The 26,325-nt window shown below is 38.6% G+C and overlaps 2 protein-coding genes and 2 long non-coding RNA genes across 10 annotated transcripts; 1 reads left to right on the forward strand and 3 right to left on the reverse strand.

Annotated features, from left to right (window-relative positions):
• Positions 1 to 135: 135 nt before the first annotated feature.
• LOC143877790 (protein PLANT CADMIUM RESISTANCE 2-like) lies at positions 136 to 4,124 on the reverse strand. The gene is made up of 4 exons (XM_077380016.1): positions 3,728 to 4,124; positions 3,572 to 3,643; positions 3,264 to 3,476; positions 136 to 391 (listed from the first exon to the last, which is right to left on the reverse strand). The coding sequence occupies exons 1-4, from the start codon at positions 3,948 to 3,950 to the stop codon at positions 312 to 314; spliced, it is 588 nt and encodes a 195-aa protein (XP_077236131.1). The 5' UTR covers positions 3,951 to 4,124; the 3' UTR covers positions 136 to 311.
• Positions 4,125 to 5,122: 998 nt separating this feature from the next.
• On the reverse strand, positions 5,123 to 11,477 carry LOC143877791 (uncharacterized). Of its 7 annotated transcripts, none has more exons than XR_013250784.1 (6): positions 11,220 to 11,477; positions 9,915 to 10,722; positions 8,104 to 8,570; positions 7,165 to 7,282; positions 6,420 to 6,520; positions 5,123 to 5,377 (listed from the first exon to the last, which is right to left on the reverse strand). It is a non-coding gene; the product is annotated as an uncharacterized LOC143877791 (long non-coding RNA). The 7 variants fall into 7 exon arrangements; XR_013250780.1 differs by having other exon boundaries at positions 7,165 to 7,289; XR_013250782.1 differs by lacking the exon at positions 8,104 to 8,570 and adding an exon at positions 5,530 to 5,579 and having other exon boundaries at positions 7,165 to 7,289; positions 11,220 to 11,467.
• Positions 11,478 to 13,871: 2,394 nt separating this feature from the next.
• On the reverse strand, positions 13,872 to 15,568 carry LOC143876765 (uncharacterized). The gene is made up of 3 exons (XR_013250467.1): positions 15,217 to 15,568; positions 14,472 to 14,543; positions 13,872 to 13,974 (listed from the first exon to the last, which is right to left on the reverse strand). It is a non-coding gene; the product is annotated as an uncharacterized LOC143876765 (long non-coding RNA).
• Positions 15,569 to 19,331: 3,763 nt separating this feature from the next.
• On the forward strand, positions 19,332 to 21,556 carry LOC143876766 (uncharacterized). Its single transcript, XM_077378461.1, has 4 exons — positions 19,332 to 20,373; positions 20,502 to 20,573; positions 20,884 to 21,096; positions 21,227 to 21,556. Exons 1-4 carry the CDS (start codon positions 19,347 to 19,349, stop codon positions 21,310 to 21,312), a joined length of 1,398 nt encoding a protein of 465 aa, XP_077234576.1. The 5' UTR covers positions 19,332 to 19,346; the 3' UTR covers positions 21,313 to 21,556.
• The last annotated feature ends 4,769 nt before the right edge of the window (positions 21,557 to 26,325 follow it).

Genomic DNA, 26,325 nt, shown 5'->3' on the forward strand with positions numbered 1-26,325 from the left:
AAATAAAAGACATGATGACTCTGTGCAATTATCAAAACATGGTAGTGTCAATCCATCAATGGTTAAAAAGACCATGTATAAAGTTACTCAAACCATACATGGTGCAACGCAATTTTTGAGTCATACAGAATGGTATGTACGTGATATCAGAACCATTGATTATATTATCGGCCGTCTTTAATATACTACATAGTGATCACAAGCTACACAAACATCAAAATATGTTTACATCATCATCATCATCATCCTCATCCTCATCCAATAGACACTAACATATACCAATCCAAAGCAATGGTGAGATAATCGAAACTTTAACGGCTCATGCCTCCTTCCACAGTCGGTGGCAAGGTGGTCACTCCACGAGTCTGCTTTTCCAAATTGCCCTGCCACCCTACAAATTCCAAAACCGTCATCCAAAGAAGATCACCCGGTCAATACAATTACTGTAATAAAAGAAGCAAAAGAATGTTTTGATTTTACAGGGCCGTTCGGATTAAGGATTTTACAAGTGAAACATGGTTGTTATAAGCTAAAACCTGGACTGTAGATTTCCCGAATTGTAAAATCAGAGTTTTAGCTAATAGAATCCAAATTTTAGCAGATAAAATTTAGGTTTTAGCTCGCAAGAGCCAAGAATTTACAATCTTGCATTATAAAATCGATGTACACAATTGATGGGCTTGGCATAACACGCTCCATCAATACATGGGCATTTGGCGTAGCAATTTGTTTTAACTTTCTACACTTCTTAGAAAGTTATAAATTTGAAAACATTTGCTTATGAGAAATGTGAAAAGGCGTTGGAGGGAGGGAGAGAGGGAGAGAGAGAGTTGAAGGGTGTAAAACGTTAGACCATTTTTCTCTAATCTTCTCGTGCAACCAAACAAAGTTATCACTCTTCCTCCTAATCTTCAGCTCTCTTCCATGCTTGTCTTGACATCTTCTTCTCCTAATCTCCCAGCCAAGTTCATCCAATCAATCAGAGCAGAAAGGATAGATATTCATTCGTTGATGTGAACCTTTTGTTTGCCCAGTCAGTGTTAGGATTGCAAGACTTTTTTGCCCATCTGTTGTGGGGCCCACCTAATGCGTACAGTATGGACCCCATTAAAACATGCGCCATACACGGCTTGTAAAACGGTTGCCCCACTGCATCAAATATGATGCATGAGGTAGAATTAGCCAATTTGGGGCTGTTTGGATACATGGATTTTAGAATCCAGGTTTTAGAAATCTCTCCCCCATCTTTAGATTTCTAAAACTTGAATTTAGGACAATCTCCTACTCTCTCGCTCGATGAAAAGAAGGATGAGAAATCAAAAAACGATGGGGCGGTCTCCTTCTTCCCTTCTTCCCGAAATCCAAGATTCTAAAATCCTCGCATCCAAAGGGCCATTTGGATATGCGGATTTTAGGATCCAGGTTTTAGTTTGAAAACAGTATAACAGAGGGTTCATATTCAAGCTGTTGTATGTTGTCCCGACAGCATCTCTTGGATTTTAAGTAAGAAATCCAGGTTTAGAAATTTCTCCCCCATCTTGAGATTTCTAAAACCTGGAAACATGGGACGATCGCTGCTCTCTTGTTGTCGGAAAGAAGGGCCAGAAATCAGAAAACAACGACCGGTCTTTTTCTTCTCTTGTCTCCCATCTACAATTTTGAGGAAATCCAAGATTCTAAATTCAGCGTATCCAAACGGCTCCTTATAGTTTTCCATTTTCCTTGGGAATTGGGAAATTTTTTTATTTTTGGCAAATAATTTCCAAGGGCTACAAAATGCTGAAAAACTAATTTTCTATGTAATAAGCTCCAATAAAAATTTCCACTAGGAAAAAATTTTCTTTGGAAATTTTCCAAGGGAAAAAAAGAAGGAAACGTATGTTATAAAGATCTGGTCTTCACTGACAAATCCCTATTTCAGTGAATATAGGTAAAATAAGCACAACGGGCCCACCTGTTTGTGTGATAAACATTTTTTTGTGGCCCCCCAATACATAAATCTTGCTCCGAAAATCTTTTAAATTCGATTATCCTAATCCTTCGATTTACAGAGGTTTTCAAACTGTCACTTTTTTTTTTTAACATAATCCAAGTCTGTACGCATTAGGTGGGCCCCACAACAGATGGACAAAAAGTCTTGCAATCCTAACACTGACTGGGCAAACAAAAGGTTCACATCAACGAGTGAATATCTATCCTTCCTGCTCTGATTCATTGGTTGAACTTAGCTGGGAGATTAGGAGAAGAAGATGTCAAGACAAGCATGGAAGATGAGGTGAAGATTCGGAGGAAGAGTGATAACTTTCTTCCATCAATAAAATTTTGGCTGCACCCGGGTTCCTAGATAAATTCGGGGTGATAAAAACTAGTAATCCACATTTCATCCTTACCATGTTTTTAAATTTCGTCGGGTTTCAGAGGAGACCGAAACCGAAATTGGTAATACCCAAAACGGTAGTTTATTTTGGCAGAAATTTCGGAGTATTTCACTCAAAAATCTTGTATTTTTTATAATTATTTAATATTATCCTGAAATTTCAGCTGAAATTACCAAAATTTGAAACCATGATCCTTATCAAGGTTTTAAATTTCGGTTTTGGTACCTATTTCGGACCCCACCGAAATCCGAAATTTCGGATTGGTAATAGTTAAAAAATATTATTTAATTAATTTCTTGTAATCTTTATATATATATATATATATATATATATATATATATATATATATATATATATATGAGGAAACTGTTGGTGAGCTTAACCAAACTTATGGTGAGCTAGCTTGCCCAATCACATGGGTCCCACATTTTGGGGAGTGATCCAAACCATTCATTTGCAAGGCCTTATCATAGATAGGGTGTGTACAAAAAATCAGCTCCATAGGATCATCCTAACCCCTCCATTTGTGGAGGACAAAAATGGACAGACACATCAATATAAGGGACTTTCAAATGAATGGTTTGGATCATCCTAACAAAGTGGGCCCGCATGTGATTGGGCAAGCTAGCTCACCATAAGTTTGGTGAGCTCACCAACAGTTTCCTCTATATATATATATATATATATATATATATATATATATACATTTTCTCTAAATTTCGGCCGAAATTACCGAAATTTGGTATTTTGCGAAATTCCAAATTTTGGGAAATTTCGGTTTCAGTCCCGATGGAAATCGATTTCGGCCGAAATTTAAAACCATGATCCTTACTACGTAATGAATATGAACATGAAAGAAAGGGAGGGCAAGAGAGTAAAGATCACCTATGGACATGTCGAACCCACGGAATTTGAGCTCTCTGTACTCTTGACATAGAGCACATAACTCAGAAGAACAATGAACTAGGCAATCATTGCATGGATCCTCTTGCAAGGTGTACTGCCTCCTCAATTTTGACCGATGGAAGCATGAAAAGAAGCAAGGACAACCAGTTACACACAGTATAAGTGCATAGATTGCACCACTCGTTGCACAAGCTGCATATACACATGCCAGTTACATATTAGAAATCAATCTCAAGCTCCTAATTCACTTGAACCAAGATCAAATTCCCTTCTCTAGAGAGACTTACAAGTCGATCCTCTGTCGATGATCTCTGCGATCTGACCGAACGTAATGCACGGGCACCAACATGTTAAGCAACCTGTAAAAGTGTATGTTAGGATGATTTGGAACTTACCCAAGTGAAAATTCAGACTAGAACTTGTGGAAAAAGAGGACTACTTACAGTTGGGGACATCGTCAAAGCAATCACAAAGGCCAGTGGACCAAGGTACCGGAGGTCCGGATTCAATTTGCAGGGCAGTAGGAGGGGTGGTAGAGTATATTTGGTTTGTCGAAGTCACCGGAATACCGGTAGCCAAAGGAGGGATATCAAATTGGTTCGGAGGCTGTGGAGGAAACATAGGTGATGAGTATTTCTGATAGTCATCTGGCTTAGAGGAATACATGGTTAGAGAGAGAGAGAGAGAGAGAGAGAGAGAGAGAGAGAGAGAGAGAGAGAGAGAAGAAGGGGAGATTGGTGGGGAATAGAAGAATAAGAAAGGAGGTTTGTAATGGAGTAAGATTGGGGTTTGGGGTGTTATTTTCTGGTCAAGAGCCGCCTAGGTGGAATCCGCGTGGAAAATGCTTCAGTCGAATTGCAATCGAGGATAGACATGTTTAATTTTTTAATGTTGATTTGGCTTTAGTCCTAAGGAGGTCGATTAAGTGGGTGAAACAACCTATAGAATACACAAAAGACTATTTAAACTGAGGCCTTAATTTGGATTTTGAGAGTTGATTTGGAGTCCAAAACTGATTATTTAAGTTCAAATTGGAGTCGCCCAAGACTTCTTGGTCATCAAGTTTCACGTTTTCTTTTATTTCTAATTTAGAATCAGTTTTTATAGGCTAAATGGCTAATAGCTCGTAGGACTTCTTTTATTAAGAATTTGTTTCTCTATTGGAAGTTTTATTTTAATAGTTTCTTCTAATTTTTTTTTTCCCTGAAAATTCTTTTATAAGGAATGCTAGATTCAAAGGCGCCCTTGCAAAATAAGGGGCAAAGAGCACCCCATTCGTCAAATACCATTAAAAGAATTTTCCTATCATTATTCTTTTTTTAGGCTACTGATACTGGCACTGCCATGTTTTGACAATTGCACTAACACATCTTGTCCTTTATTATAGACAGCTGTCAAATGTTACTACAATTGCCGAAAAGCTCTCAGCAGCTAATTAAAAAGAAAAGAGTCAGTGCAGTTATTAAAAACAGGGTAGTGCCAATATCAGTAGCCTTTTTTTAATGTCATGTTTACAATCCTTCAATTGTTTGGAATTTTAAACTATATTTGTTTGGTTGATATTGATTCTATTTTCATGGAAAATTATTTAGAAGAATAACAACGTGAAGGATGCCATTGCAAGGCAATGTCGCCACAACTGAACACAACCCAAGGGGTTCCTTCGCTTCCCCTTTCCATTGGAAATCAGCAATAAGAAAATTAGTCACACCCTCATATTTGATGAGGGCACTCTTTTCCTATTCAGTGTTAGAAGCATTTACATTCTTCCAAGCTATCAAGTATCAACAACATCCAATAGAAAACATGCTTGAGCAAACAAGCAGACAAATAATGCGTGAGCAAACCAGAAGATTCATTGCTCAATTATAGTAGTAAAGACAAATAATGCAAGAAGAACCCCAACAAGATCAAGCATCGTTTAGTCCAAAGGAAATTAAGAGCCTTCCTATGCAGTAAGGCCTGTACAAACTTGAATATAAATATTGTACATCTTTCTTAACTCGAATAGTTGTTAGTATTGCTGCTCATATCTGCATGTAAGACTCAGATAAAGAAGCCATCTGAGGAAGAGTTCCAGCTACATGTAGATCCTGCATTTCATGCTTGCCAATTGAATGTAGTCAGACAATTGTTGGATAATTCAGAAGTAAAATAGAAAAAAAAAATCCATTCAAAAAATGAAGTAAAAAAAAAATCATCAACAGCCAATCAATACAAGCAGTCTGTATAAAGAAATGCATACACTGAAGAGGGGAGGAGTATGACCCCATTTTCCTTATGAGAGAAACCTGACTGTCAATCAGGAGCATAGAAGCTAGTGAGAAGCGAGGGGGAAGAGAGTGCAGGAAGCAAAGCAGGAAGCATGAGGTTTCAAAAAGAGAAAAAGCAGGAAGCGAAATTTTCTAAAAAAATTCTAAAAAGAGTAAAGATGAAACATGCAAGAAAGGTCATTTAAAGTCAATATGAAGCATTTAATAAACCTCATTGGAACCAAATAAGAAGTAGGGTTATATTAGGTTAGGAAAGGAAGGAAGGGTTAACATAGGCAAGAATTACTCATAAAGAAGACTAGCGACTGATTAGGATTACAAGTTTTAGGGATGTAAAGTTTCACATGTTTTATTCACGTACACTTAATGTTAAGTTTTTAGAAAAAGATCCACATAAGTTTCTTCTGAAAACTTAAGATGGGTTTTTAAATTTTAAACTCTTATTTAAGATGGGTTTACATACGCAAAAAGAATAATGCCTTTTCTAACTACACTTTCAAACCAAACCCATAACTTAGGACAACAAATAATTTAAGAGCAAAATATATAATATTTACGAGCAAAATTAGGACTACAAATAATATCGTGAATGCCATTATAAAAACAAATAATACCGTGAATTTATCACGATATTTTCATGGTAAAAATAAAGTGTGAAGATATCCCTATGATTTTTTAAAATCTCGGGAGAATTTCAAGAGAAAGTTATTTTATAAAAAAATATGGCAATATTTTCGAAAAAGTCAGAGATTTTTGTGACTGGTTCCAGTGACCTAGAATTTCATTTTAATATAAGACTTGTGGGGAAGACAAGTGCAATGAATCATTTAAGTAAGCGAAGGGAACATTTGACAAACAATACCTCCTAATTGAGCTTTTCCCACAGTATGGGCATGTCACAGATGGACCTCCAGCAAAGAGGATATGCGAATCCGCAAGAACATACAACCAATCTGAATTCAACTGATGATGCGAAAAGAGACCCAAAGAAAATTACAGAAAGATTAAGAGAGATGTTATAATCATTTTTACAATTAAAGGTTATGAATGCATGTTTGCATTTTTAAGGAATACTTAGTGACAATGTAGCACCATCTTTTCAATAAAAAATGGACATAGCCGTGCGCAGATTAGCAGGGCCAACATTGTTGATGAAAATCAAATGAGCTAACAAAATGAAAACTGCAGCCTGTGAGAGTAACTGCGAAAGGTTCAGTTGTTGCAGGAATTTGATGGAAGAAACAAAAAATGACCAGCAACACAACTAAAGGAAATAAATGACTTGCCTTTTAATTAATTTAAAGCCTAAAGTATGGAAGATTTCCCTCCAAAACCCAATATGTTATACATTATGTCAGAAATAAAAGGGCAATAAACATCAATAACCAAAAACTTTTCAAAGCTGACCATTTGCAATTTTAAATTTGAAAGGTTGTGTGTAACAATAGGCATATCTGTGGGTGTATATGTGGTGCGTCATATCTGTGGGTGTATATGTGGTGCGTGCGCGGCAATTTGAAGGCACACAATTAATCTCCACCTTTTAAAAATTATGATTCTAGAGTGGCAATCGGAAAAAGAATGGCTACGGAAAAGTAAACAATTACCATCACAAGTCTGGAAAGCTTATGAAAATGTTCATTGGTTTTTCCTCATCAACAGTTTCTTTTTTCTTTTGACAATGGCCTGAAGGCCTCCTTGCTCATGTTCCTTTCTCGCCAGGCACTGCCACCTTTAAAGCATAGAATTAAAGCACTGGAAATGAAGATAACTATCAATGCAAATACTAGGGTGCCTAATTGTATGTGAAGATATGTATCAACCTGACGACCATAACCATCACATAAAGAGTAAGTAAGGAAAAGAAAAGGGCGTTCAAATACACAGAACAAGCAGAGAGACAAATATACAAAATATACAGGTTCCACACCATCTAAAGAAGACATGGGGGGAAATAATATAAAGCATACCTCTTTCAATGCATATTCTTCAAAATCCACTACCCACAGGATGGAAACAGCAGATTTTTCATTTAGAAAACATTTGACCCCTTTTCTTTTCCCCCTATCTGATTTTGCATCAAGCAGATACTTGAAATATCATGCTCTGCCAAAACAGGAATCTCTTATTTATCATTTCCTTAGTGCTAATGGAGGAGTCGAAGGGAACTGCAATTACTCCACTATTGTTTCTTTCAGTTCCATTAGGATCCGAATTGTACAGATTGGCTGCCATGTTGGTTATGGCTTTATGGCAACCGAAGGGTTTCTTCCAAAAACTTCAAAAATCACTTTTGGCAACCTCATGCTTCCATAGATTCAAAAAAACATTCATAATGCAGACAAACAAATTCATTTTTATAATAAAATAACAGGCGAAGTAACCAAGACATCCATCCATAGATTCACCGTCTTACAAAAAAAGCAGTTAATCAATAGTTGAGCTAAGTAGGCCTACAATATGGTATTGAACGGAAAAATTGAAAATCAAAGAAGCCCGATTACTAAAGAGAGGCACCATAATGATCTGAAAAGAAATGGGCTAACCTTTGATCATCAACCCATTTTCCACGCAGCACAGGGCGAAGTAAGATAAATGCTGCCTTGCATGTAGATCCTAGAGCAACTCCACAATATCCATATACAAATCACTACCATCTGGGATGTCCACTTGCCCATCATCTCAAGAAGGCAATCTAAAGTGGCAATCAAAGTAGTTTGGACTGGTTACCTTCTCTTTCTTCTCAAGCTTCTCCCTTTCTATTCGAGCCTCCTTCCTATCTAATCGAACCTCTTCCCTTATTGCTTGAGCCTTCTCCATTTTTTTCTCAAGCGTTCTTCCTTTCTATTCGTGCATCCTCCCTTCCGAGAATTCTCCCTTTCTTATCAAACTTTCTCCCTTCCTAATTGAATCTTCTCTCTTGCAGCATCCCTTTCCAACGGAGCCTTGGCCCTTGCTTGCATAAGATCAATCAAAGTATTCAAGCTCAGTCCAAGGGCGCCTTCAACGCACACTAGATGGACACCACCATACGTTCCAAGAGCATAAATTAACATCTTGAGTATATGCACCAACAGCAAATTTACAACACTCTATACTGTAGGCCTAGAAAGAATAATAGATTATACAAAAAATTGAGCATGCTCCAAGCACACTCTTTCAGTTACAGTATAGGGTCCTTATTCAAGAGCATTAAGTACAATAACAGGTGCCCACTATAGTTAGTTAATTGTGTACATCCCTTCTTATCCATTTTGTCAGAAAATAGATTAGTCAGTCTTTAGATGATTACAGCATTTCAACCTCTAACTAGGAAACCACTTAACATAAATAAGGAGAGTGTAACTGGTGAAGCAACAGAGCTAGCAGTAGCCAGACTAAAACCCCGCATTAAACCAGCATGACAGCGAGCTGATCCTCATCTAGTGAAAAATGGCCCTGAGTACAAACAAGGAAACTGATGACCTGTGGCCTGCCGACAAATAACTATAAAATTCTGATTCCGCAAGATACTGCAATCATATGCATTCAAGGCTAATGCGCAAGAGCTCTTCCAACAAACTGACAACTGCATTCAAGAAATTGAGATCCCTCTGCAATAAGACCTCTAGAGATAGAACCAACCAATGATGAAAATGTTGTTTCGCACACAAAGTCCAACGAATAACCGACCGTGAGAACCCTACTACCAGTTTTTGTGTATACCAAATGCATCTGCCAACATTCTCCATGCAAAATGGCCGCTCATTAAAATTTCTCATATCGTAAAATAAATACTCCTTCAAAAGAATGAATGATTGTGAATATGGCACACCGGGCATTAAATTATAGTCCAATAGCTTTGAAGTTTGCAAACACCAAGATTGACAATGTGAAGGAAAGTACAAAAAAAAGGCCTTCACCAAATTTTCAGTTAGGTTCTCAAATAAGTTCGATACTCTCAATCTGAATAAAATTACAGCTCAAAGATTCCTACTACCAAAAACACAGAAATGAATGTGACTTCACAAGGACTAGAAAAGGCCATGCTAGGAAAGCAATCACAAACCACAGAGCTTCACAAGAATAATAGCAGCCACTCATAGAAGTTGAGGTGCAATTGCATACTATCATCATATTCATAACAAGATCGTAATTACATGAATATTATTCATCACTACTATAAGATTTAAAGATACAATCATTTACATCATAATGACATTGGCATCTTCAACAGCCATGAGGAAAATATAAGCACATTTTGTAGGTATTAAGAATTACAAAACTGAAGAACTATCGCTCCATTTCTTCTTCAGTGGGCACTTAACAGCAAAGTTCACCATGGATGCATACATGTTTCGGTCAGACACAAATGTACCTGTTGGGGGGTTCCACACAAAAGCAAAGATCCCATGTCGGAGAAGTGAATAGATGTGGATGGGCTTATAAGGACTTGGGCACCAACCCTTAACTGCTACCTTTTAGGCTCTGATTGGATGCCACATGCAAGGCATCATCGGGCAATTCCAAAGCAAAAAAATCACTTTTCTTCAACTTTATGGTGCTTGGTTGCCAATGCAGCATCAAAATCCCTAAAAACTACCAGACAAGAAACATTTGTAATAATTGCATAACTAGTGACGTGGCATCACATAACCTTCCTTATGAAATAACCTAAAAAGGAAGAAATTTCATGGGTAATTCTCTCTCTCTCTCTCTCTCTCTCTCTCTCTCTCTCTCTCTCTCTCTCTCTCTCAACTTTGCATCCAAACAGGGACTTTACTTGGATGCTTAAGCATTCTTTGGGCAAGTAAAGTCCATGGAGGGGGGCAGGATTTTAAAACCCTGGAGAGTTTGGATGCAAAGTTATCAGGGAGAGAGAGAGAGAAAGAACGAGAGAGAGGATTACCTAAAAAATTTCTTTTATTTTGGGTTATTTCATAAGGAAATGGTTGTGATGCCACATCACCAGAAATGTAATTATTACACTGAGACTTGTTTGGTAGTCTAAAGGGATTTCGATGCTACATCGGCAGCCAATCACCATAAAGGTGAAGAAAAGTGCATTTTCTTGCTTGAAAAATTGCCAAAAATGCCTTGAATGTGGTATCCAAATGGAGCCTAAAGGTGAGTTCTACACGGATCTCAAGAGTACCGTCAAACAAGTTGGCCACATCATCGCAAGCCTGTTGCATTTTTATTCCAGGAGTCAGAAAAATAACACTATAGATTTATGAACCTTCAACACAATAAATTATGGCAAATTTCACATTCCTCATCCAAATAGTCTTCATTGTCACCAATCATAAACTAATAAATGAAAATTACAGAAGGATTAAACCAACAAAATTCATCACATCTGATCTTTTATCTCATACACAAAACATTAACATAAGCAAGGATAGTTTCTTCATCAACTACGCCCTAAAATACCAAAAGATTGCAAAAATTACTAAAGATTTCGACAAAACTAGAGCACAGTCTGCAACAAATGAGAAGATAAGAAGAAAATCTCAAACCCAACGATTCATTAGATCGTGTCGGTTTATCGTCGCAATAAGATATTTTAAAAGGAAAAAAGAATGTGGAAGAACAGAGATCGCATTTTCTTCATGGATGAGGAAAAAGAGAGAGAAAAAAAAGAATCTTGAGATCGCATTTTCTAAGATCTTGAGATATTTACCTTCAAATCAGTCTTTCAAGATGAATATCGAGACAGCGAGATGGATTTAAGAAGAGGCATGAAGAATTAAGAGAGAAAAAATATCCGACGTGTCAGAGACAGCTAGGGTTCTTATTGTGAAAATACTAGTGATGTAGCAACAAGATTTTTTTAGAATCGATCCTGGGTATAAATCGATTCTTTAATTACAACGGGAACAAAAGGCGAGCTCTTATTTTGTGACACTTTCACAAAAGACAAGGTATTAACACGATTAGTTGCTAGCCCAAAACCTATTCTCTATGAAAAAACACGGGGAGTGATAAATCGACTCGCATAGTCCCATGTATCTCAAATCGACCCCCATGTTTCTATCTCTCTCCTCTTTCTCTCTCTAACCCAGAGGAGAGAGAAAGACACATACGGAGTCGATTTATCACTGCCCTAGAAAAACCCAACATTTAAGCATGTTTGGTTCCTCGTCGCCAGTGAGCACCGGAACGGACTGATGAGATATTGAGATATCAGGTTGATTTGTTCCGCGGTATTTGAGAAGATAAAATCTATGTGTGCATATATATGGCATTCAAGTTGTTGAAGAAGGAATAAGGATGACTCGTGCCATTTGGTCACTCTTCTTAAGAACAGTATTTATCACGGATGATGGCAAAAACTTAAGAAGAATAGAATGTTTTTCCCATGTTTGGTGATGGAAATCTTCTCTTTATAAACAATAGCATGCATAAGAAGAACTTGCTTCATCCAACCATAACTTAATGTGTGTATGCTTGAAGAAGACGAACCGCAAAGTTAATAAAACGGTAAAAAGACATTTGAAACAAATGGTTGCTTAAATGGTGCCAGTTCAAAACATAAAATGTTTCATTTAATATTTAACAGAACATTTTGAGCAGTAAACAAGCTCTTTAGGACGGAAAACAAAAATCCATTTTGGAGTAAAAAACGCTAACTTCATCACAATCACGTGCGTTTCAGGAACACACACCCGTGCCCACGACCTAGCCTGGCATGGGATACTTTCGTGCGTGATTATCTTATTTTATCCTTAAATGGGCTCGCACTACCTTTTATAAGGAGGCAAAATTTTTTTCCACTTTCTAAAGTAGGACTAAACTTTTTTGCATATTGGAATTAAGACATACTCTTAAGTAGCACAACATAGTCTTGGATTTAAGTTTGAAGGCGACAATAAAAAAAACAAGAAATTTAAAAAGAAAAGGAGATTCTTATTTTTGAATCTTCCAAATTTTTTAACCAAAATGCCACCATCATTGCATTAAGCCTCTAGTTTCTTCTTTCGCCATTAGTCCATAGAGGAAATTTTACCGATTGATGGGATATCTTCTTTAGAGCCCTTTTTCAAAGAATGGAATCTAACAAAGCTACTATTTGAGTACCTCATGGCTAAAATTTCAATCAAAAGTTTCGTCAGTAGACAATACAAACTAGTATACATCTTTCCATATAGCCTTCATTTGTATTTGAATCACTTTTCATTTCACTCACACGAACCACGAAGGCAATACAGCCCTTTATTTAGAACACTATATGCTAAGAGCGAATTACTGGCTAGCTCTACTACGGGACACTGATAAAAAAATAACAAAAGTAGAAGAAAATGATGGGAAGAGGGACACAAATGCACGCCGCCTCCTAACGGTACATGCCTGGTGCAACAGAAGGGGGCATGGTGGATCCTGTGTTCATCCTTTCCGCATTGGCTTGCCAACCTTTATCAATGCAAGTTAAAAACAATATCATGTTCAAGGAGTGTCATAATCAAAAGCAGCACGTAATTAAAAGCTTAGAAGCCATGCAAATCATCCAACCTTAACATCTATTAATGTATTTTTTTTTTTGTTATTGAACACGGATGGTCAACATCGACGAATGGGCAGCAATTCAAATTCATTGACCAACAATACATATTCTTAAATGTTAGAGTTTGATGATTATAGGAGATCGAAAGCAAGGCTTATCAAATGAACATTCTTAAGGATTTCAGAGAAGAGCGCGGCTCGGTGTATTTTAGAGAAGCATTCTTAAGGAAATGTTATGATGAGAAATACCATAGCCGAGTTTAGGATAGTTGGAAGTTCCTCCATGCAACCTTTCACACTATATATGCCTTACATTCTATCTCCTATATATAGCTCAAAAATCACGCGCATCATCTAACCAATAATGAAGGTTTTTATTCTAGACGTAAAAATCTACATATAGTTAATGCGTGCGTCGTATTCAATGACAAAAATTACACATTATTGGATGTTAGGATGGCATGATTTGCACGATTTTTCGTCTGATGGTTATAACTTAGAAGTCTACTTGGCAACAAACCTTTATACAAAATTGGATGTTAGGGTTAGATGATTTGGGTGATTTTTCATCTTATGGTGAAAAACCTACTTAGGAAAACATTTCCAAAATGGAACTCCGTTCTGTAATTGAAGACAAAAGTGAAACTGATTGTTCATTTCAGAGAGTTTACATACATGTACATATTGTTCAAGGAGTTGAAAAGATAAATGGGTCAAAATCATACCTATGGAGGGATCGGTGCCGCGGTTCTTGAGCTCCCTATGCTCTTGACAAAGAGCACAGCTCATACAACACCAGTGCACCAAGCAATCAGCACATGGTGATTCCTCTAGTGAATAGAGTGCCCTCAACCTGGATCGATAACCGAACGTGTACAGGCAAGCACAACCAACGCACGCCATCGCATAATACAAGGCCCCGGCCATTGCACATGCTACACGTGTAAAGACAACGAGATATTGTTAGAAACACACATGTAAAAACTGATTATTGGACTTAAATTTGCATTTAAGGCCTGTTTGTTCTGGCTTTGTTCATTTTCGAGTTGTGAGAATTGACTTTGAGTCCAAAACCAATTATTAAACTCAAAATTGAGTTTAATTTTGAGTCCAGAACTGATTACGGACTCAAAATCGATCTTAATTGAGTCTAATAATCAATTTTGGAAGTTAAAATCAATTCTCAAAATCCAAAACCAACAGGGCCTTAATTTTGTGCCCAGTAATGAGTTTTGGACTCAAAATCAATTCTTAAAATCTAAAATGAACAGAGCTTAAGAATGAATGACCCATGCATTTTCAGCTACCACAAAAAGTTCCTGAAAATTTTTTTTTACTTTAAAAATGATTTTTCCAACGTTAGGTAAAATTTAAAGTAGCAGCAAAAATTATCTCAAATAATTGTCATCAGGCAGTTGCTTTAATTACTTACATATGGCTCCTCGGTCGACTATCTCAGCAATCTGTCCGAAAGTGATACAGGGGCAACACCAGGTAGTGAAGCCTTGAGGAAAGAGAAATCATGAAATTATTAGCAGAGATCAACCGGTAAATAAATGGAACATTAAGGTCCTTTTCAAACCCATCTACTAAACCATTTCTAAAAGGGTGATGATATTTTCACTCCCCTGTAGTACTTGCACACCCCCTTATAACATAAAATTGCCCACTTTTCATATCGAATAAGGTTATGAGGGGGTGTGCACGTAATGCAGGGGGGTGAAAATATCATCTCCCTTTCTAAAATTATTATAACCATTATTTACAGATATATCATATTTAAAAATATGATTATCTGTAAATAATCATCATTAAACTTCAAAACCATTGGCATTTAAAATTATATGTAAATAATCATCATCCAATACACCCAAGACGACAATTGGGTGTATCGGATGGACGGTCTAGATTGACTAGATTGACGACCTGACTATTCATGTGTCTAACTACATAGAATCTGCACCATATAAAATGGTGAAAACGAGACATTGGGGTTTTCCTACAAGTGCAGAGCTCAGCATGCAATCTCAGGCCCATGGGCTTAACGGACCCAAACATGGATCCAGGCCACATTCTTAGGAGAAAATACCAACAGTGATTGTTACGATAGGATTTTCCTAAACATAAATAGGAGGAATTAATGAAAATTCAAAAACGTTTTACGGGAAGTTGCTTACAAGTTGAAGGATCAGAAAAACAATCACATAAACCAGAGGACCAAGGCCCAGGAACACCTCCATTAAGAGTCTGGTTTGTCATTACAGAAGGAAACTGAGCTGCTTGCGGGGCAGATTTCTCGTACATCTCGACGTTATTAGAATACGTTGGTAACTCAACTATACACTCCAAATCCCTTTAAAACAACAGAGATGTAGTGAATAGTGATGAATGGAGAAAACAAGAGAATACTACAAAGAAACCAAGAGAACCAGATGCTTAGGGAATTCAAACAGGTTTTGGGTTTTAAATAAAAGAGACTCTATTGATTGCACTTTACTGGTTTTGAAGAGATTAATTAGCTCATCCATTTCCCTTCAGTTCATTGACCATTTTTTTTTTTCTCAACTTGTTCAAGGAAGTGAAATTTTATATTAGATTTCTTCACTTCACAGCACGCACGTTCTGCTCTGTTTGGCAGTGGATATCCTTTTGACTCTGATTAATGAACAAAATGTAAATTTACAACTATCCACTACAAGTGGCAGTTTTTTGTGATGGATGGAGTTGAATTTTTGAATATGTGTGCTGGTATGCTTCTCTCAGTCAAATAACAGCCTGTATGTTCGATGAAGAAGAGTCTTTTTCAAGCTTGTGGCTTCTTTGATAGCTTAATAATAATGCAGTTAGTGCAGAGAAATGGAGCTTTATTTATTTATAATTTTTTAATATTTCTTTTGGGTTGCTTCATTTCTCCAAGTCAAAATTAATTGAAAATTAAACTAATATAAGGTTTTAAGGAATCGATACATCTTAGATTTTAGTTTTAGTTTTAGTTTCTTTTTTTTTTTGTTTTATATTTGAACCCGTTCATAATCCCAGCCATAGCAAGCCGTAATAGATAAACGGTTTAGATCATTTGAAAAGTTGTTGGTCATAAAGTCAACCTACTCATATTCCAATTCCATTTCATTTAGGCATTTTGTTACGGAAAATCCCCTCAGTAGCAACCTACAATTTTAATGGAAAAGTCAAATGAAACAGCCAAACATAAGCAAATACATGAGGATTTATGTGGTTCAGTCGTAAAGCATGCATCCACGGCAGAGGCGACTAGAAAATCCACTATATGAGCTAGAGATTATAAGAGAAAACTGGTATCTCTCACCGAACTCGATCACCCAGAAACCCTAATACACCTTTTAAACCCTTTCTGATCCTTCAATCCCCTTCTGAAACCTAGAATACGTTATAAGCCCTAAGGGGCCATTTGGATATGTGGATTTTAGAATCTTGGATTTCCTCAAAATTCTGATTTCCAGCTTCTGGATTTCTTACTTAATCCCTTCATCTGAAACCTACTTCTCCCGCATCTGCAACCTACTTCTATTGTAAAATCCAGAATTTTGCACTGTTTTCAAACTAAAACCTAGATTCTAAAATCCACTCATCCAAACAGCCGTAACTCCTTATACAAAGTGTCTGGGTCAAAACATGCTTAACCAAATCGGGTGGAACTCACCTAAATAGCGGGTCAGGCCACACACATTTTTCAAACCTAATTGGGTTGAATTCAAGAGACTCAACTCAACACATTCTTTGTATTGTAGGGATTATATGGAAAAGTTGAGAGGGGGGGGCTTTTCTGAAATTTCATGCTTTTCCATTGCTTGATTTCAAATTGAAAAAAAAGTGAGTTGAAACATCAAAGTTCTAAGTTTTACTTCTAGTGGAAAAAAAAATATTTCTAAGAAAACTTTTTCATCAAGAAATATTTTTCGTGAATTCAAACAGGACCTAAGGCCCTGTTGGGATGGCAAGAAAAACATTTCTTATGAAAAAAATTTATCGGGAAATTTATTCTCTTCCACATTGAGAGAGAAATAATATGATTATGATTAATTTAGAGGGATATTGCCGAAATTGAAGGGCCCTCTAAATTAAAATTACATAGGGTTTGTCGAAGATGTTTTTCCTTTCCAGACTAATCCAGAAAATATTTGCAATTCAGACAGGGCGTAAGAGAAGGATTATAACCGTGTTCTCGTTTCTTTTTTTAGCTCTATTTTTTGGTGTATCGTGGGGAGCACTTTCAATCAAGTGAGCTTTTATAAACTAATGGCACATGGGGAAGCTCGCAATCATGAAGTCGTGTCTATACCATGTATGAAGGAAAGAACGCGGAAAAGAGAGGCTACCAAACGAAGTCCACAGCTCCCCAAAAGAAACCGGAAGGAAAAATAGCCTTCCTTACCCTAGCGTTTTGGCTGATGTCCACATCGACATTTTCTTTTTTCAATTCCGCATGAACCTTGAACCATATCTTCAAATTACAATCCGATTACACAAAAAACGTTGGAATTAATGGTGGCCGTAGATTCTAGTTTTCTAAATGGGGCCATGTTTGTTTAATCAAGACCGTTGAACTTTAGAACATCATAAGTCTACCAACCCTAAGGCCCTGTTCGCTTCAGATTATTGTGACAACCAATGGTGAGGGCCCCAACCGATTATTGGCAGACCCTCACCATCGGTTTTCACAATCACGGCCTAAAAGTTTCTTGACGGATCATGAACCTAGGATCATCGGATGAAGGTGTTCTCACCACGACATTTGGCAGTACTTCTGTTTCTGGGCCGACCAATCGATCTGATCAAATAGATGTCGCTATGTTAGGTAGGAACTTATATCGTCTTCTCAGCACTCTCTATCTAGAATTCGAAAGATGAAAATTAAAAAGACAGTGGCTGTTAGGATCTTTCCTAACACCAACTTTCCGAGAGCCCCGTATCTGCCACACTGACGCACGCGTCTTAAGATATGAGCCACACTATCCTAGTAACCAAATTTTAGACCACCTTGATCAAATGATCCTACCCCCTTGATCCATCAAGCCTCACATATAGCTGCCACCAAGATTAATCAATTTTTTTTAGGCCTTCATCTTAAGGATGGGACATCAGTTCGACATGGGAACACGACTAAGTAGGCCTTAATCTTAATGCCAAAGTTTTCCTATCAAGATGCATTCAATACCATTCCTCAAATACCTTAGAAAAAAATGAAATGGGGATGCCCAGGAGGACACCAAGGTCGGGACTCTGTGGATGCACCTCATGTCATCAGCCAGACGACAGGCCACTCCTATCACACCATCTTAGGCCAGATGCACGACAGGAAGTGAATGCCCTGGCCGAGATGGTCTCTGGAAGCCATCAAATATGATAGATATAAAACCGTTGTAACCATTATTTGTGAAAAAAATTATGCAAATGAGGGCTGGGTATATGCAATATAAACCTTAAACTCTCGATTTTAAACATGTCTATCTTTTCCACGTAAAAGATTAGTTATAAATGCACATATCTTCTTTGCATAAGTCATTGTTCGTGCATAGCGAGTGCTGAGTGCTGAGTGCTGAGTGCTGACTAGTATGATATTAGAATTTTCCTTTTCTTTACTACCACTTGCTAGTCAATGTGACAAATTATTGACAGTTGCAAAGTTTGCGGTGGTTTCACACCATCTTGCTTACCAAAAAACAAATAAAAAAACAATAGGGTCACATGCCTCTAACCAAACTTAAGTAGTAGAAGGCTTCTGATTGGTACCATAGTGGGGTCTACCAAGATAAAGTGTACTTAAGATGAAGTCTTCGGTAGTTCGGTTGCAAGTGGGTGAGCCCACTATAAGGCCCAAATTACACGTTAACTAATCATTCCTTCAATGCGCTCGGTTTCAAACTTGATCTCAAATCACACGGTTTCAAACTTGATGCCCAAATTACACGTTAAATTTGGGAACTTGGATTGACAGTCCCGATCACGAATCTCGAATGCCAAGCAATCACACCACCTACGGATCAAGAGAGGCATGTGGGCCCCACCTGGGGCCAACTCATGAACGTGATCCCCTTCCTCTTTTTTTCATGAAAAACCATTCGCGCCCACTACGAAACTCCCTGTCTTATGACTTTTGTAACTTTATATCTATTCAAAGTCAACCACTTCGGTCTACGCCCCTATTCTTAGTAAACCTCTCTCTCTCTCTCTCTCTCTCTCTCTCTCAAGTCTCAACCATTTTTTCTTCTATAAAATCTCCCACATTCTCACATCCCGCAAGCCACTTCACAGAAGAGCAAAAGAAAGAATGGGACGTCCCCAAGGAGAGCAACCTTCCTCTTACACTCCCGAAGACACCCAAACCCAGCCGGAATATGACCCACAACCCCAGTACACTTCCTACAATACGGAAACTGACACCTCCGGCTCTCAAGATGAGATCTCTCCACAAACCTACGACTCATCATACAACAGCCAAGAACCCCAACAAACCTACGACTCAACATACAACAACCAGGATCCCACCCAACAAAACTACGACTCAACAACATACAACAACAACCAGGATCCCCAACAAAACTATGACTCAACACACAACAACCAGGATTCCCAACAAAACTATGACTCAACACACAACAACCAGGATTCCCAACAAAACTCCGACGCCCCACCGCCATTTCCTCCCCAACATGCCCCTGCAACCCAACAAAATCCCCAGCCACCTCCCCTGCATCCTTCCCAATACCAACAACAAACATTCCAGCCACCTCCTCCTCAACCTTCTCAATACCAACAACAAACATTCCAGCCACCTCCTCCTCAACCTTCTCAATACCAACAACAAACATTCCAGCCACCTCCTCCTCAACCTTCTCAATACCAACAACAAACATTCCAGCCACCTCCTCAACCTTCGCAATACCCGCCCCAAAACCCACCAAACAACACTTACAATCAGCAACAATTCCAGCCACCACCCCCTCAACAGGCTCCGTTCCGGCCACAATCTCCTCAACCGGCCCAGTTTCAGCAACAAAACCCGCAAAATAATATGGCTTACCCTCCTCAGGGGGCCACCTACCAACAAGCTAGCCCACAACAGTATCCTCCGAAGCCGGTGAATTTTCCACCGGTGCAACCTATGAACTCCGGTCCGCGACAGTATTCGCCTCCGCCACCATCGCCACACAAACCGTTCCCACAAAATGGTGGTTCTGTTGCACCGGGAGTCCCAGTCCAGCAGCAATTTCCTGCCGGTCAGGTTTATGGCCGGAACGTCGGCACTGTTGCTTGGTCAACTGGGCTCTTTGGCTGCATGGAGGATCCTACCAACGGTGAGGATCTATTTGGGATGTTGTTTTGTAGACAATTAGTGATGGGTTTGAGATTTCAAGATCTAACAAATAGTTGGAATTAGCTCGAATACTATATGAGACTTGATTGTTTGATCATTGTGTTGTAGCTCTTCTCACTGCCTGTTGCCCGTGCGTGACCTATGGACAGATCGCCGAGATTATCGACAACGGCAATACGAGTATGGAGTTCACAATCACACAGCTTTTTTGACTTTTTTTTACATACCCTGATACCCCTACTTATATTGAGAGTTGTTATATTGGACCCTTTTTCTTTCATGGGCCACCCCAATTTGGTATCTTTATGACTTATGACTGCTTTTTTTACACTAGAATGGGTGACCCAGGTAAGTAAAGGGATCAAATATATCATTTTCCCTTGTTATTTTTTTCGTTGACTCCTATATTTTCCACCAATTTACAGACTTTCTTGTTTTGATATTGACACTACAGTTTTTTATTTTATTTTATTTTTGTGTGTTTTTGTAGCATGTGCCACGAACGGGTTCATGTACGCTTGCATAGCTGCTCTGATCGGCGTTCCATGCATCATATCGTGCACATATCGCACCAAACTGAGAAGCAAATACGAGTTGATAGAAACCCCTGCCCCGGATTGCATCACTCACTTGTTGTGCGAGTGGTGTGCTCTCTGTCAGGAATACAGGGAACTCCGTAACAGAGGCCTCGACCCTGAATTAGGTAACACTCTTTCTCCTTATTTTTCTCTATCTTCCTTATTTTCCTTATAACCTCATAAGTCTTCAATCTCTACCATTCACCATTGTTGAGTATATATTTTTTTATTAATTTACATATCTACGTTTTGCAGGGTGGCAAGGAAACCTTGCGAAGTTTCAGAATCAACAAGCACAAGTTGCCATGATGCCTCCAGCGAATCAGACCATGATGCAATGAAAGTTACCATGCAGATCTTCTTCTGATTTTTCCTTCTCGTTATCTCTCTCTCTCTGGATATGCAATCCTTGATTCTCCTTGTATTTTCCTCTACAAATCGCTACTTCTCTTTGGATATTGTGTAATTTGTGATTTGCTTTCGTATTTTCCTTGAGAAAGCAACATGTATTTTATTGTTTTTGTGTACCTAGCGAAAAAGAAATAAATTTGAATTGTAAAAAATAAATGTCCAAGAGAATTTTTTGTGAAACTGCCAATTACTCCAAAAGCTTAAACTGTTGGGTTATTTAATCTTTTTATACTTTAGTACTCCCCCTCAGGTGTGGCCCTTCTTTTTAGGGTTGGCCTAGACGTGGCACATGTGGCACCTCTTTTGGGTTGGCCCTTACTTGTGGATTTTTAATATCAAGGAGTTTTCAACCCAGAACTTGTTGCTCTGATACCATGTGAAACTACCAATTACTCCAAAAGCTTAAGTTGTTGAGGTTGGCGCTATTTAATCTTTTATTCTTTGACATTTAACCCGTTACTCCGGCAAGATGCATGGACCCTATTGTATTTGTATGGGGGGGGGGGGGGTGGAGAGAGAGGAATTTAATTGATGTAATAAATGTGGGAGACAATTTGTCATCATCCTATGGAATTTCATATTTGCCTATTTGGAGGAGAGGTTTGCTGTAATTGTTTTCTTAAATATATTTTGTAGGAAATTCGTCTATGTTAGGCATGCTCCAGGCCATTTTTAAGTGTGTTAGTACCAAACATGAGAGGAAGCACATCTGGGCAACGTGGTCGTAACAATGTATCAAAATTTGAACAGACGAGCTAAGACAAGGTAAAACAGGAAAAAAACTCTTTATCACATTCCAATTGAAAGTTTTCACAATCACAAGACCACAAAAATCTCTGCATTTGGTACTGACCACCATACCTTCGTTGCCTATGATAACTCCCATGTACGGTTGCAAGTAGGATCAGGTTTGATCGGTTTGAGGCTAACCCTAGCCCAACTTGATGTAGCATTACCTCAACCCTAACCCAAGCCGACCCTAGCCTCAGGTTGAGGAAGGTCAACCTTAATATAACCCCTTCTAAATCTCTCAACACTAACCCAACACGTCTAACCGGATTTGTTAAATCAAAGTTCATTAGGGACGGTTGTGTTCAGGTTGACACGGGACAAATTTTTTTTAAAAATACAACATAAGTAACTCAAATAATTTGAAAATCTCATTAAAATTAGTGTGATGAGGTTGGGTTCGAGGTCGGGTTGTCTGACACGTTAACCCTAACTCAACCTGAAATTAAAACCGGTTGGCATTTCCCAACCCTAATCCAACCCGAGCAGAAATTGGATTGAACCTGTCGGGTTCGGCTTGATCCCCACGCAAGTTGCACCTCAACTCTTGCTCGCACCTTCATCTTTTAGGCCATTTTTTAGAGCAATGCAATTTTTTTTTTGTCCAGAAAGAGGTTTCTCCCTGGAAAATCATTTTTCCAAGAGTTGTTTACCCCCCTGCTCTTAGATGGAAATTATTTCAAGTACAATACTGATGATGCCAAAATTCGTACCTGAGAATCGGGCGAGGTTATAGATGAATCCGGCCGTTTGGATTGGTAGAGCCCAGGTCTATGGGTGCCTACGCTCACAGAAAACAACATTAGAAGGGCCCCCAGAGTGGGGACTCGAGGGCACCCTCCGACGCTCAAGTCAGAAATAATGAATCAACAATATCTAAGCAAGAATAATTGAGTGTTAATGGGGTGGAGGAAGATGCGACTGAACTTGGTTTTTTCCAAGTTGCCTAAGTAAATGTGGGAGACAATTTGTGGGAGACAATTTGGGAGAGGAATTTAATTGATGTAGTAAATGTGGGAGACAATTTGCCATCATCCTATGGAATTTCATATTTGCCTATTTGGAGGAGAGGTTTGCTGTAATTGTTTTCTTAAATATATTTTGTAGGAAATTCATCTATGTTAGGCATGCTCCAGGCCATTTTTAAGTGTGTTAGTACCAAACATGAGAGGAAGCACATCTGGGAAACGTACGTCGTAACAATGTATCAAAATTTGGACAGACGAGCTAAGACATGGTAAAACGGGAAAAAAAACTCTTTATCACATTCAAATTGTAAGTTCTCACAATCACAAGACCACAAAAATCTCTGCATTTGGTACTGACCACCATACCTTCGTTGCCTATGATAACTCCCATGTAGGGTTGCAAGTACGATCGGGTTTGATCGGTTTGAGGCTAACCTTAGCCCAACTTGATGTAGCATTACCTCAACCCTAACCCAAGCCGACCCTAGCCTCAGGTTGAGGAAGGTCAACCTTAATATAACCCCTTCTAAATCTCTCAACACTAACCCAACACGTCTAACCGGATTTGTTAAATCAAAGTTCATTAGGGACGGTTGTGTTCAGGTTGACACGGGACAAATTTTTTTTGAAAATAAAAAATAAGTGACTCAAATAATTTGAAAATCTCATTAAAATTAGTGTGATGAGGTTGGGTTCGAAGTCAGGTTGTCTGACACATCAACCCTAACTCAACCTGAAATTAAAACCGGTTGGCATTTCCCAACCCTAATCCAACCCGAGCAAAAATTGAATTGAAGCTGTCGGGTTTGGCTTGATCCCCACACAAGTTGCACCTCAACTCCTGCTCGCACCTTCATCTTTTAGGCCATTTTTGGGAGCAATGCAATTTTTTTTTGTCCTGAAAGAGGTTCTCCTTGGAAAATTATTTTTCCAAGAGTTGTTTACCCCCCTGCTTTTAGATGGGAAATTATTTCAAGTACAATACTGATGATGCCAAAATTCGTACCTGAGAATCATGCGAGGTTATAGATGAATCCGGCCATTTGGATTGGTAGAACCCCAGTCTATGGGTGCCTACACTCACAGAAAACAACATTAGAAGGGCCCCCAGAGTGGGGACTCGAGGGTACCCTCCGACGCTCAAGTCAGAAATCAGAATCAACAATATCTAAGCAAGAATAATTGAGTATTAATGGGGTGGAGGAAGATGCGACTGAACTTGGTTTTTTCCAAGTTGCCTAAGCACCCCTTCTTGAGGATCAAGTCAGACTTAGTTTTATTATGAGTGTAAGAGTCCCCTTTTATACAGACTAGAGTCCTCGATGATTAGAATCTTACTGTTTTAGGAGTCTTGCTTAATTTGTCGACTTCCCCAGGAGATAAGTTCATATCTATTTCTTATTAGATGTCCTATTTCCCTGAACGAGTAGATTACTTTTATTAGAATTCCTCTAGATGGAAAGTTACCGCCTTATAATCATTGCCTTTTTGAGGAGCGGTTTCCCAACTAAGGACGTTGTTATTTTAAAGAAGAGGATAAAATTTCATTATCTTTCCTTCTAAAAATAGGTCGGTTTCTAATTAGACGGAAGCGCCATGTGTCGGCCATCAACGGTTAGTGCTGATTTTACCCCTAACATATTGCCCCCCACTTCCTCGAGCCATCTTTGGGTCAAGGAAGTAATTTAGAGGTTTTTCCAATTTTGTCTGGGATTTATTCGGTACCGATGATTCTGTGGGCTATTTTCTGTTGTAAACGTTCCGACCTTTGTAATACTCAGTTGGTTTCATGAAATGAGGCCGAGTTTCCCCGTCGACCGCATCACCGCCCCTTTCCTTGATGTTGTTGCCACCAATCCTCCGCTTGTGGCTGATTTATAATCTCAGGTCCTTCTTTTCATTGGTTTTATAAGTGATACCGGAGTCCTGAATAATTTAGTCGAATCATTGAAAAGGGACTACCAAATCTTTGAAAATTTGTGTTTCTAGAAATAAATTCTGAACAAATTTTCATCACCCTTAGTTAGGGTGTACATAATTAGTGTTGGGTTTGAGATTTCAAGATCTAATTAGTTGGAATACTATATGAGATTTGAGTCTTTGACCATTGTGTTGCAGCTCTTTTGACAGCCTGTTGCCTGTGCTTGACAGTCGGAGAGATCGCCTAGATGATCGACAACGGCCATATGAGTAAGTCCCTCTCAAGTTTACAATTATGAAAAATTGTAGTCCAGTATTTTTCAAAAGTACTGTACGGGTTACTCCATAGGATGATCCAAACCGTCCATTTGATGGGCCCTCTAGTCATATTTCGAAAGGACTTTTTGTCCTTCTAGTGCCAAGTGGAAATGCATTAATCCAACAGCATCAAGTACATGATAATCAAATAAACCTAATTTCTTGATCCATCAAATCTCGTTTAGGCTCTACAAGGCAAAATATAAACCGTTGTCTCAAGCATGGGATGGATGTCCTTTTGGAATGGAAGCGAATTGCCCCATGATTGTATACAAGATCAACACTGCAGTTTGCACATACATGTCCTCATGCAGTGCCCAAAATTCATACCTAATATTGCTCCTCAAGGTGCCGGCCCACCAAGTCATACTAAAAAAAATAAGGATTTGGTAGGGAATTTTGTGGAAAGGAATTTTGCACGAGAGAAGAGCCACCTCACATGAATAAATAAATAAGACAAAAGTCAGCTGCGAAATGCTTTTCTGGGAAATTTCCTAACAAATCCCCAAAAAAACGAATATTAAGAAAACGAGGTTCTCTTTTTCAATTTCCCATTTTGTCCTCCGTACAAGCTGAAAAACTAGTGAAACTAAAAGGAAGGAAAGGGTAAGGGCTTTTTCGTCATTTCAGCTGTCCTCACCGACAGTAAGCACGCGCACATCGTAGCTGCATTATAAATAACGCGAGAGAGAGAGAGAGAGAGAGTATAAATAGCTGCATTTAGGGGAGTTTGCATGAGGTTTCTTACGAGCAAAGCTTTCCATATTATTGTCTCATCTCACTGCACTCCTTTTCTTCTCAGACTTGGAGACAGAGAGAGAGAGAGTGTGTGCTTCGGGAATCTGAGCAGAAGAAGTTAAAAAGACTGAAGTTAGAACAGGGGGAGAAACAGCAACCGTACCGATACGCTATCTGATTCGAAAAGGACACAGAGCAGATGCTGCAGGC

The sequence above is a fragment of the Tasmannia lanceolata genome, unplaced genomic scaffold (assembly GCF_043159265.1).
Source record: "Tasmannia lanceolata isolate RefF3 unplaced genomic scaffold, GAP_Taslan_0.1 ptg000005l, whole genome shotgun sequence".
In the NCBI taxonomy this organism is placed as follows: Eukaryota; Viridiplantae; Streptophyta; class Magnoliopsida; order Canellales; family Winteraceae; genus Tasmannia; species Tasmannia lanceolata.